Here is a 14,256-nt window from a genome sequence, read left to right as displayed (position 1 = left end):
GAACTTAGAATCCTCTATTATCGGTCCCTGTGAGTTCGTTTTAACTGTAGTTTACTCTAATGACAGACTCCATAGCACAAAATACTGGTTACCGAAACAGCAATACTGATCCACACTGCTATGTTGCTGTTACTTGGTACTGTCATCTTCCAACACATTGCAACAACCACAACGTCTCTGGTGAAATCTTTTATTACAAAAAATGAATATATGCGGCTCAAAGTCTCAACAAGGATATTCCACTGAACACTTGTGCAATAAACAACACTGGTGAAAGACATAGAATAATACTGTAATCTGTATAATAATACTGGCAAACTTCACACAAACATACACAATATGAAAACATTCAAAATAAAGCAAATAGCACATGTAAAACAATATGTAAATTCTTTAATACTGAGTGATCGACTATGTAGATCTGTAACTGTTAGACTCCGTAACAGACTGATCCATCATCATATAAATCTATGAACGATACCTTATACATCCAAAGTGGATAAATATGTTAATTCAAAATAAATATATTCTCATATGATGGAACGCATTATAATACAAGCTGCTTTGGACGTTAACCTCTGTATCCTCTGTGCTACTGCATAAAACATTGTAATCTGGACACAGAACTCGAGTGAATACAACAATACAGTACTCCATATTCAAATACAGTATATATGTATGGACACACTAATGAAAATACCACCTGCTGGCCATCCAATTCTTTTGATTTTATATTGAATAAATCTGCACTCAGGAAGAGTTGGTACAAAACTGTGGTATTTTGATATGTCTGACTGTACACTATCAGTCATTCATGTAACTTCTTTATCACAACAAAGCTGCATCATAACGCATATATATTTTATGAACATTTTGATTGAAGCAAAATAAAATGCAGAACATCCTGAGATTTGTTCTTACAGCAAATTTGCAGAAACAAATCTTTGCAACAACAACAAAGATTCTATGTAATACTGATAACGAGTGCGCCAAACTGTATGATACTGCTTGAAACAAATGAAAAATACAATACAAATGTTGATCACTGACCAGCTGCAAGTGTCTTCTTCTGACGCACTTTGCGAGGAATTGGAGCACAAAGTTCCTCCATCCGTGGTGTCGCTCTAGCCTTCTTTGCAGCTGTGGTTACCTTATAGGGATCATAGTCATCCTTGATCATCGTGCGACTCCGTGGTCGAGCTAGCTGCTGAAGACGCAGGGATGCTATAGCCTTCAGAGCCTGATCCGAAACTGGCCACTGGACAGGGTTCTCTCCCTTGAAGTTATCGTGATAGCCCTTAGCTTCTGCTAGTGACTCCACCCTTGATGAAGCAGTGGCCTTTTTGGCTTCTGGAGAGACTTCGCTTGGTTGACCCCACTCGTAGTCATTGATACAATATCTGTCTTCCCTGTTTTTGGGGACAGCAAGTGACTGAAGACGTTTTGATGCCGACACACTCCGTGCCGCCTGTGTTACCACTGAGTATGGAGATCTCTCTATCTTGAACTCACCATGGAGACCCTTTGGCTGACTCAAGACCTCAACACGCTCTGTTGCAGAGGCGTCTAAAGCTGTCTTCTTCACTGGCCATATTGGTGTTGGTCTATAACAAAAGTATCTTATAAAGTAAAATGTGATTATCTCTTACTTTACCTGGACAATGGTTCCAAATAGTTAATGTCATTTTCTTGTGTGTCCATTGTTTCATCTTTAAATGCCTGCAAGTGTGCTCTCTGAAACAACTTCATTCATCTGTTACTTTGTTTTGATAGAGGGTGAGGTATGGGAGAACTTGAAGGTATGGATAAAATCATTCTCTATGTTGTTTTTTTATATCAAAATGTGTGAAAATTAATTGTTCAACTTCTTGAGTAAAATCATTCAACAAACAGTATGTTCCGTAAGGCCTATAATATGGTGAACAGTGTTAAATGCAGCTCACTAAGCTCATTGACAAAACTGGCATCTGAATTCATGTATACCCATGAATTCTCTCCACTCTGGTCCAAATCATTCACACCCAAGGTTCATGTCTTTCACTTTCCTGGCCCCACGATTATGAAAATGACTCACATCCACACTTTGTCTTCACTCTTAAGCTTTAGACTTAAAATCATATTTTGTCTTAATTCAGGATCTTCAAAATTTGAGAATATCTAAAGTCTAAGATAAAATTTGAGGCTCAACAGATTGCAGAAGCGATTCAAATTGTATGATGCCTCTCTTCTAATTAAAAGAAATTCACATTGAGAGGATTTTTAGAGGCCATCCAAGACTATTTCACACAATTGGGTTCTATCCTTCACTACCCCAGACTTTTTCACCCTTACACCAGGGTTCTATCCTTTCCTACCCCAGACTGTTTCACCCATACACAAGGGTTCTATCCTGTCACTACCCTTGTCTATTTCACCCATGCACACAGGTTCTCTCTTGTCATTACCATTGTCTATTTCACCCATACACAGGTTCTCTCTTGTCATCACCCTTTTCTATTTCCACTCACTCACACACACAGGGTTCTCTCTCTTGTTATCACCCTTGTCTATTTCACTCCATACACACACGGGTTCTCTCTTGTCATCACTCTTTTCTATTTCATTCACACACACAGGTTCTCTCTTGTCATCACCCTTGTCTATTTCACTCCACCTCACACAGGTTCTCTCTTGTCATTCACCCTTGTCTATTTCACCCATACACATGGGTTCTCTTGTCACCACCCTTGTCTATTTCCACTCCACACACATGGGTTCTCTCGTCATCACCCTTGTCTATTTCACCCATACACATGGGTTCTCTCTTGTCACCACCATTGTCCATTTCACCCATACACATGGGTTCTCTCTTGTCACCACCCTTGTCTATTTCACTCCTCACACACATGGGTTCTCTCTTGTCATCACCCTTGTCTATTTCACCCATACAAACAGGTTCTCTCTTGTCATCACCCTTGTCTATTTCACTCCACACATGGGTTCTCTCTTGTCACCACCATTGTCTATTTCCACTCATTCACTGGGTTCTCTCTTGTCATCACCCTTGTCTATTTCACCCATACACATGGGTTCTCTCTTGTCACAACCCTTGTCTATTTCACTCACACACATGGGTTCTCTCGTCACCACCCTTGTCTATTTCACCCATACACATGGGTTCTCTCTTGTCACCACCATTGTCCATTTCACCCATACACATGGGTTCTCTCTTGTCACCACCCTTGTCTATTTCACTCATACACATGGGTTCTCTCTTGTCATCACCCTTGTCTATTTCACCCATACACACAGGTTCTCTCTTGTCACCACCCTTGTCTATTTCACCCATACACACAGGTTCTCTCTTGTCATTACTATTGTCTATTTCACCCATACACACAGGTTCTCTCTTGTCACCACCCTTGTCTATTTCACCCATACACACAGGTTCTCTCTTGTCACCACCCTTGTCTATTTCACCCATACACACAGGTTCTCTCTTGTCACCACCCTTGTCTATTTCACCCATACACACCAGGTTCTCTCTTGTCACCACCCTTGTCTATTTCACTCATACACACAGGTTCTCTCTTGTCACCACCCTTGTCTATTTCACTCACACACGTGTTCTCTCTTGTCACCACCCTTGTCTATTCCACCCATACACACGGGTTCTTTCTGCCACCTCTATATAATTTTCTCCATTGTTTGTTGGTCACTGAGAGTACCATTGAAAGAATCTCTCTACCTGTGTTCCTTATACTCATGATGGGTAGACCTGTGACGAGCCAGTTCCTCCAGTCGTGTCGTGGTGGCTACAACACAAAAGCATTCTCAAATACACAAAGTCATGTAGTGCAGAAACTGTATTTGATGCAATGAGAATTCTCAAAGAGAAAACACACTGAAAATTATCTGAATGTCTGGGTGACTTATGATATGATTTATGTGTATATTAGTGTTGGGAATTGGTTGAAATCTCACAATTGATGATTGCTTCATTACCAACGGACAATCATCGAAAAAAATTGGTTAGCGTCATTTTTCAAATTTTCCTATCCAGGTTGTTATTGCAGATATGTATAACATGATGCAACTTGCTACTTTAAAGTGATGACTTCTATATCATGAACATAAACTTCCTGGAATCTTCAAGAAATATTCAGTCATGGCATTTCAGTTAGTGAAGTGAGTTTTCTAAGAATTAAACACGTTTTCAGGCACTGACAACTTCAACGATATGTTCCATTGTCATGTATTTCAAAGACTAAAAAAGTAGTTCAAAATCGTTTATGTTCGATTATGAGAAAATGTGATCGATTGCTCGGTCGTTTGGTCACTGCGACCAATCTTCGATTATTTCAGTTAATCGGAACACCACTAGTGTATATTGCAATGGAATGTACCATGAAAGAGATCCTTCTTGAACAAAATTCTCATCCCTGTATTGGGATTAGGAAATAAAGTTAAGCTCTACCCCAATGTGTTTTGTAATAAAGTATAGTTTTGCCCTGAACTATTATAATTAAAGCACGAGAACGGTAGTCCGAGTGCTTTGATGTTATAATAGTTCAGGGCAAAACTATACTTGATTACAAAACACATTGGGGTAGAGCTTAACTTTACATCTTTCTAAGATGCTAAATTTAATACTTTCTAAGGATAATTACGATTAATTTAAGGCAGAAAACAAACGACGGTGTCGGTGGCCTAAGTTAAGAATCCTCGCACAGGGCTAACTGGTGCGCTGTTCTATTGATGTGTCAGCTCTCCTACGTTAAGACCTAACGTTACCAGAAAAAACAAATGATGACAGTTTGATGACGGTTTTACGCTTGGATTAAATATCTTCTCTGAATTATTTTAATTACATCTGTCATTAACGTAAACCATATGGGGCAATATGAACGTCGCATTTCTACTACCAACGTAAGTTTAGATGTACATCCAGATTGACAGTCATTTTAATTCCCGATTCATTGTAAATGTTAACAAACGTAATGTTTCCACCAGTGATGAATTACACATTTTAACCGCGCCGTGAAACATAAACGTAATGTTTCCACCAGTGATGTTAGCGAAGCAAATGCAAACCAAGAAACGGGATGCAACGGAGTAGTTTACTGTAGGAGGCCGTGCGAGGCGATGACAACTGACATGCATCGTGGACGCCAGTTACATTGTGACGTAATGTAAAATAATTCGATTACAAAGGGGCACACTAGAATGGCGCAGTGGACGGGATAACGTCATTCAGTTGTTACGTCATCAAAAACTATACCTTTATTGTCTGATAATGTATTTTTTTCGATTGTTCTAACCGCTAGGCATCCCTGTATTGGGAGTACAAATAGAAAGTCAATGGTGGGTACTTACATCATATAACGTAATCTCCTTCTATAAACTGTGTTACAACATACAAAGGATGGGGAGGAAATCTGTTGAAAGGTTATCGTTACTGTAGGACAGGAGTGTCCAGTTCCGATAAGGTACTGCAGTTCACTGTACAGTTTTCAAGAACAAGTGAAACAGGCCAGTGCAACAAAGGTCAGGGCTAACAATACATGTTTGTCGAGGGTGTAGATAAATTCCAATTTCATGGATGTAAATGTAAGTCTTCTTGTGTGTTACAAAACAATAATCCTTGGTTTTCAGGTGACATGGACTCGAGATATGTGGGTTGGTAGGTTTTGTATTTTAATATGCTAATTTGTGTATTATATTTAACTGACGTGAGTAGCAATGCTCTTTTATTTGATGGTCAAAAGAACTACAGACACAATACTTAGGGGGGAAACATACAATTTTCCTCCCAATTTTTTTATACTGGTTTCTTGACAGCTGTTTCTAGCCAATACAAACACAATGGGGTCCTAGTATGGCAGTGTTTTGATCAGATTGCCTGAAACATGGTTTGTCATTTGGCTGTAAAAACAATTAACTGTCTGACAACTGTGGACGGATGTGTGATTGAAGATGGCGGATACACTCACTGAAGAGTGTCATCTTCGACGTCCCTCCCTCAGTCACTCCCTGTGGTTGCTGGGGTTCGTAATCCACCCAATACACGGAACGCCTACAACAAACACAGACAACAGACATTCAGAGTGGTACTAATATTTGTGACCAGCAAATTGGCACATCAGCATTGTTATTGCCACTTGCTAATGTGTTGTACTCATGGTCATACACAATGATTACACAATGCCATTTAGAAAGTGGTGAAATGTAACATATGTTATATTTGGGATTACACTTTCTTAGTAAAGTACAAATTCTAGTACTCTTTTTAGTTGAGCCCCATCCGGGATTCGAACCTACACCCTCAGAGTCAGGCACCTAACCAACAGCACACATATCAGCCAACTAACCCGCTCAGCCACCGCAAATTCGACTGAGGGTGTGGGTTCGAATCCCGGATGGGGCTCAACTAAAAAAAAATACTAGAATTTGAACTTTACTAAGAAAGTGTAATCCCAAATATAACATATGTTACGCAGCATATGTGATTACCATTGCGTATCGTAACATATGTTATATATTGGATTACACTTTCATACACATGAAATTGGTTGAACTTTGGAACAACCATCAAAGGGAAGTAACTCTAGCTACAAATGCTGTGGAGCAATAGTTTTGCTTTGCAATGGATATTAATTAACACACATTGTCATTGCAAAGCATTTTTTATTCATTAGTTTCCTTTAAGATCATAACTTGACAGGTTTTGCTAAATTTATGGTCTCAGAGTAAATCACTGGCAATTTGGGCCTTTTCAAGCTTAAACAAATTTAGGGCCTTTTCGGAGTAAAACAGTCAAATTTCATGTTTTTTCAGTCCCCTGTGAACCTTGTCCTAAGATGTCGGTACCCACAGGACAACCTGAACCCATGGTTAATTATGTGATAGTGTGTTGACATTGACATTAACAATATAACTCCATGGTCACTAACGTGTACATATCTTTCTGATTTTTATGTATCGGGTGACACTAAAAGTTCAGTCACCTGTATAGTGTCAGGTTTGTCAAAATTCTAAATCAGAAGGAAGAAAGTTGTTATCTTAAATAAGAAATACTCAATTTGTGGTCTATTTCATTATACAATAATACTCAGCTACTTCAGGTACACACTTCATTGTTTATGTTTGTTATGCTTGTTGGTTGTTTACTCTACACGCAGCAATTTTCCAGCTATATGACGTCAGTCTTTAATTAATGGATCAATGGAGGGTCAGCGAGCATAATCATTCTATCACATTAGTTGTTTCTTACAACATGTTTGGGTTGCTGAAGTCAAATTAAAACCTGAATGTTCACAGGTGTTCATTAATTTTTCTCCTTCAAAGGTTTTATTTTTACAATGTAAATTCTTTGAGTGGCAATTCTGCTTGACTACAATACAGGTGCCTGTATTAAAATGCAAACAAAATAAAAGAAGTTGTAATCCACAAAACCTGTCAGTATTGAACTAGGCTATGAGTTGCATGTTTATTTCATAAATAATGAAAACAAGTTCCTTGAGATGATTGTTAAAAAACGTCTTGTAAATTATATGTAAATTTTACTGGGGTTGCAAAACATACTTTACTTCGTATCTCAAAATCAAGAGAATCGCTGTGTGTTTATGTGTGCGGTCAACAACTGGTAATTGTTAATGTTGTGACATAATACAATCAGCTGTTATCAGATACATTTGCTAAAACAAACCCAAAACATTCAATGAAAAACTCACCTATCCTCTAAAAAAACCAGGAGGTACTGGTTTAGGCCTCGATAACAAGTCTATTCTTCTCGTGCTTTCTGAAACAGACATAGAATATTCAGTCTCTGTATCCATTGTGCAAAGAGCGTTTAACACAAACGTGAATCTATCCAACAAGAAACGAGACTGAAGTTACCATATGCCGTCGCCATCTTTCATCGATAAGGGCGTTGCTAAGGACGCTCGGGCTCCTCTGTCTAGCGGAACAACCCGAGAGGTCCCGAGTGAATGCACAGGTCTGGGTGGGAGCTTATCGAAGCTGATGAGATAACACGTTCTGTCAATGGATACAAAATGGCTTATGTTATTCTGTGTGCCCGGTTGACTAACTTGAAGGCTTAGCCATATGGTTTGTAACAGCACCCAAAATATAGCTTTACTTAAGCCTTGTTTACGGATTTTCACTAGACAACTATAAAGGGTGTTTTCAGTGTTTGTTGCAGTTTCTTCTCCACGTTGCCTACGAATATCATAATCATTAGCATGATATTTCGTATCATATGTCATGCATTTAAAAAGTTAGTTTATTAGACAAAGTATACTGCATACACTGTCAAAATCAATATGTCAAATAAATTGGAAGGCGAGTTAACTTAAAAAATATGAAGAAGTTCTTGCTGCAGTAAAAACAAATTAAAAAATGAAAAAGTCCAGGTTCAGATGAGTTCACAGCTTAATTTGTAAAATTCTTTTGGTATGATTTAGAAAATATCCTCTTGCGATCTTTCAAATATTCTTATGAACAGGGGTTTCTATATCCTCGATAATCTCCAGGTATACGTTACGATCACTCTCCACTATAGTGGATTTAGTGATAGTAACGAATACCCTGGAGATTATCGAGGATGGGATTTCTATCAATTTCACAACAAAGTGGAATTATAACATGCATTCCTAAAGGTAATAAACCAAAACAATTTCTTAAAAATTGGCGCACATCTCTTTCCTATCAAACTTTTATAAAATTGCATCCATGACCATTGCAAATAGAATTAGGACTGTATTAGATACACTTATAAAGGAAGGTAAAAAAAAGGTTTATGTCTGGAAGATACATCGGTGAAATAACTCGTCAAATTTATGATCACATTGGAATACACAGAAAACTATCAAGTACCAGGTTTGCTATTGCAGATTGATTTTGAAAAAGACTTCGATACGGTGGATTTGTGATTTATACAAGAAACCATGACTTTTTTTCGGTCTTGGAAATTCCATCACAAACTGGATTTAACCTTCTACAACGGAATTCAATCTTGTGTGATAGTAAATGGATTTGGATCCAATGTTTTTACATAGAGGGTGTCTCCAAGGCGATATCCTACCACCTTATATATTCCTCCTATGTGCCGAAATACTTGCTACGCTAATCAGAAATAATGATAATATAAAAGGAGTAACGATAGGGAATACAAAATATTTACTTTCCCAATTTACAGATGATACTACATACATGTGTTCTAGATTGTTCAGAAAGATGTTTATTTGCCTCTCTGTAGGTATTGACATTCTTTGCTGGGTTCTCTGGGTTAAAAGTTAATATAGAGAAAACAAGATTAATATGGATTGGCTCAAAGAAAAGATCAAGAATGAAATTATGCCTCCGAATAAAATTAAATTGGAGCCACCAACCTTTTGATCTTCTAGGTATAATATTTTACACTATCTAACCCAAATGATTGAATTGAATCATAAAGATAAGTTAAGTACATATGAAACATTAATGTCCATATGGCAGTAAGAAACTTTACACCTCTCGGGGGAAATACTATCCTTAAATCACTCATATAACCTAAACTAAATGACCTGTTTTCAGCAGTACCAGACCGTCCCGATTCGATGTTAGAACCTTTCCAAAAGAAAATACATGTATTCAAATTCTTATGGGGCAACAAGCTTGTCAGAGGAGCCTCGTAGAATTCCGGCAAAAATATTAGGTCTTGACGCAAAGTATAGATCTGCAGTAGCTCATGTCACCCGTGGCCCTGAGATAGGTCTTTACTACCATGTGCTTGTTGTATAACCCGACCAATATGTATCTGGTTGCTTAGCTCTGTGACGCTGTTTATTACGAGTTGTCGTGAGTAGATGGCGCGAATCGCTGACGCGGTCCAGTTTGTATGCATGGTTTGCATGTCCAGAATAAATTATGTGCATGATTCAGATGGCAATGCCTGAGGTCAGTGCTATTCTCTATGAACAAAAACGATGCTTGAAGAAGTTCCCAAATTTTTGCTATTTCCGTGTGATCCCTTGTTTTGGGGGTTGGACAACTGACTTTTCGAGACACCTGGTGTCATCTGTAGTGTATTTCTCATACAAATGCTTTTGACATAACCGACATATGTTTGATACAATGCATCCTGGTTTTAGCAGAGATATTTTCTGTAACATTCTTTGCTGGATAACCACATATTAATTATTTCTATTTAAATAATATGAGTAACGTGTTTTAGGTTATGTATGGAAATTAAGCAGTTCTATGTCTTATGAGAATGTGTGGAAACAAATGAATTGAATTGAATTGTGATTCTCAACACACGAAGACACAATCTTCCTGCACCTAAAGAAACGTGAGTACATTGGGGTTGGGTAGAAACTCAGGTATGTTGACGTGCATGAAACGCCAAGGATGTGGCATGACACTCCGAATTTGTTCATACCACTGTGTGTGGGACGGTGGGGTAGCCTAATGGTTAAAGCTCGTCACACAAGCTCGATTCCCAAGATGGGTACAATGTGTGAAACCCATTTCTGGTGTCCCCCGCTGGAATATTGCTAAAAGGGCGTTAACCTAAGCTCACTCACTCATACCACTGTGAGGTGGGGTGAAATAGGTTTTAAATTTGCTTTCAAGATTTTTGCTCTTATTTGCATGGACGTTTGTGTACTCGTGTGGTTTTTGTTTTGTTTTTGTTTTTCTGTTTGTTTTTGTGTGTGTGTTTTTTTTTGTCTTTTACGTGCATTCGTGTTATTGTGGCACCATACCGACATTAGTTAGAACTAACAGCTACGGACTAATGCCGTTTTTCTATTACAATTCCTATGAACAACCAATTTAACATGGATGTTCCACATAGATACAGCATACTTATCTCCAAGACAACCAGTCTTTTAGTTATTCCCTTAATACCGAGCAAGAGGCAGAGTAACAACAAGCTTCATCTCATAGCAGGGATTTAACCATCGACATTCTCCGAAAAGACGCTGTATCAACTACACCACAAATGCACCCGTTAAGGACTGTGACAGCCGTGTTCTTGATACCACCAGCCCCACATAGGCAGGGCATGTTCTGAATGAGGGTCCTGATGGTAGTCTACAGTGCCTGAGCCACTCCTGTTGCCGGACAGCAAGGCGCCGGTCCAGACTGCGAGGCACCACAGGACCACAGGACGTCAATCTGTTGGGTTCAATCTGTTTTATACTCGCAAAACAGCAAAATCTACCTCCACTGACATTAAACCACGACAATATCCGCTTTACTGGACAAGAGGGACGAAGTCGGTCCTCTACATGCTATAGATGAAGGTATCACTGAACCATCGCCATGTCAGTGGTCCTATATGAACACTACTGGTAGCACAGACGAACATGTCGCCAAACACCACTTTGGCAATCTGTGAGGTCGAGAAGTCAGCTCGACAGTGTCCTCTCACTTAGCCAGATTCTGTCAAAACAGGTCTCTCACATAGCCAGAGTGGGATTTGGCTGACTAGGGTTAAAGTTTTGATAACAATTAGTCCAGATGAGCCATAGTCTGTATCAACAAAATATTCAGTTAGTGAGATTAGTGAAATTTGTATTCAAGTGAGATACATTGATATGGTATTATTTGACTTTCTTTAAATTTTCGACTCCTCATTGAGCATGGTGTGACTCCAATGACGCAGCTGACCGAGGCAAGCAATGGCGCTGTCCACAACTTTGGCCATCCATTCTTTGGCGATCATCAGCATCCTTTTGCCTATGAAAACGCAATAAATCCCTCTTTTTGATTTGTTGAAGTCATTAGCAGCCTGTCGACCAAGTCAGACATATTGTTTGTTATTTGTTGACAAAAATGTAAAACTGCTGACATTATCATACATTATTAACATTGCTTTTGAGTATTGTAAATAATTCCAAGCAGGGATGTTTTGTAATGGACTGACCCTAGCACGCCTGATGCAATCCCTAGTATGGGGGATATGCATATATTTGGGTTGACCATATACATAACAGCACTGTTGTTTCGTCCCACTACATCTTGGTTCCTTAGAGTTGTATTTTGGACAGTATCCCGTGTATGTGTCGTGTTTGACCACATATATGATAAACAGAGGTCAACTCCTCTGCACGATGTACAGTACAACCAGAAATTATCGAGAATTTAAAGATTGTAATTTTTATATTTTTTTCACTCATTACTCACGTATTAAATGTGAATATTAGCAGAACATAACTCCAGATTCAAAGACAGGTGAACAGTTAGTATTTTGTCAAGTCACCATAGGCAGCAATGCAGCAAGTTAGAAAGTCGTGGTCCATGCTGTCCCAATATCCCACCACCTCTTCTTTCATTTCAGCAATATTTGTCAGATTTTTCTTATTGACACTTTCCTTCATAAGTCCCCAAACATTTTCTATTGGATTTAGGTCAGGGCTATAGCTTTGGCCAATCTAATAATGTCATATTTTGGGTCCGAAACCAGGCCTGTGAATGCTTTGAACGATGTTTTGGGTCGTTGTCCTGATTTGTGTACCGCTCACTGTTAATATTCCCTTCAAATACACAGAGGGGCGTTGCCCCTAACACACATATGCCACCCCACACGTTAAATTTCGGATTGTACTTTGGGGGCTGATACAATGGTTTTTCACTTTGTTTGGTCCAGATTTCCAGTGTATTAGGAAACAGCAACACAGAACTATCATCTGAGAAAATCACATTGTCCCAGTTAAAATTTCTATGCTCTAAGCACCAGTTCAATCTTCGCTCCTTTTGTTCAGGTTTCATGATCGGTGATGGAATTCCTCGACTTTTCTGCCAACCCCTTGCATGCAGCTCAGTTCTAATTGTCCGTTACAGACAGCCACAGTTCCTCTATCAATCATATCCAGCCTTAAGTTTTCTAAACTCTTTCGTTTGTTTTTAGAAACAAGAATACCAAGCCGCCTCCTGTCACCGGCAGTCAATGTTCTGGGCCTACCTGCGCCTCCCTGGTGCTCAATGCCATATCCATTTGCAATATTTTTCAAAACACGATAAACAGTGGACAAAGGGATGCCTGTTCAACTTGAAATCACTTTAGCTGATCTGATGTCCTTGTTATAATACTCTAAAATCAACTTCCTTTTCTCTAAATCACCCATACTGAGGATCACTGAAAATGTCGTCTGCTAGCAAGTAACCAAAGGGGGATAACTCTTCACAAACTAATGAAAAAGGATTAACAGAGTTGTCTCTCTTGAATGAAACCAAGCACTTGATAGCTGGTCAAGGTTGTTTATACTAGAAATACAATTAAACATATTCCTAAAATTCTCAATAATTCCTGGTCATACTATATATGTACAAATTACCTCTTCATTTTTTCAGTTGTTAACAAAAACAATATCTGACCGAGGCTACTTCGTCAATGTTGTTATTTGATTTTGATTGCTTGTGGTACAATGGCACGATGCGTAATATTCCTGGTATTGACGGTGGCCTGTGAGGAACCGATTCTGGACCGGAAAAACCAGATGTGAATTTTGATCTTCCTCATCACTTTCAGTCTGTGTACAACGGAACGATAGTCTCTTTAGCACGTCATGTAAATATTGCTCACAGTTTGATTTCGGACACGTTATGATTTCCGTTTCAATAACAACAAATTCTATGACAACAATCAATCATCATTGAAACAGAACGGGACTGGCATTTGTAGCATGGCAATTGATTCAGATCAGTGTTTGTACAGACAACACAATCAGCACCTACTTGGTTCGGTCTGTGTGAAGGCGTCTCTATGACTGAAGATTGCTTTTGGATACTCAAAAGATAGTTCCTTCAGCAGTAGATCCATCTCCAAGATAACTCCCTCGTCACATATAGATCTCCGACAGGTCCCTCCCAACTGGATTCGAACCTAGCCGGACCAGGCTGTCCGTTCAAACGTCACACTCTCTTGGCACTTTTTTAAAGCAGTTTCACACCCTGGACGACCCTGTGCACCTGTTACCGTGGATCCAGAACCTGTGAGAGACCAATACGACGTGGCATGTATTGGTGTGCCGTGGCCGTGTTGTGCGTTACCTATGGGAGCACGACTGTGTCAGCTACAGTTACAAACTGCGGGAAACAACTGCACGCAATCCACACCCACGGGAAGCGTTTGTGCACGCACATGGTTGCTATGCGAATGGAAATACATGTACGCTCATTACGTCCTTTGCTCTTAAATGCTCTCAAATGCAACCATTCATAATGTCTGATATCTTGTGAAAGTGTCATCTTTGGCCTGTGTTTATATGTTTGCCTTGCTATGAA

At 39.2% G+C, this 14,256-nt stretch overlaps 1 protein-coding gene across 1 annotated transcript; it reads right to left on the bottom strand.

Annotated features, from left to right (window-relative positions):
• Nucleotides 1-176: 176 nt before the first annotated feature.
• Nucleotides 177-13,792, bottom strand: LOC124257366 (testicular haploid expressed gene protein-like). Its single transcript, XM_046691410.1, is given in 6 exon segments — nucleotides 177-1,604; nucleotides 3,728-3,794; nucleotides 5,973-6,055; nucleotides 7,713-7,726; nucleotides 7,728-7,780; nucleotides 13,708-13,792. Coding segments are annotated over 6 exon segments (864 nt in total). The 3' UTR covers nucleotides 177-1,042.
• Between the last annotated feature and the right edge of the window lie 464 nt (nucleotides 13,793-14,256).

Source organism: Haliotis rubra, unplaced genomic scaffold (genome assembly GCF_003918875.1).
Source record: "Haliotis rubra isolate DU_JTF1 unplaced genomic scaffold, ASM391887v1 Scf66, whole genome shotgun sequence".
NCBI classification, from domain to species: domain Eukaryota; kingdom Metazoa; phylum Mollusca; class Gastropoda; order Lepetellida; family Haliotidae; genus Haliotis; species Haliotis rubra.
This window is presented reverse-complemented; position numbering and strand designations above follow the sequence as displayed.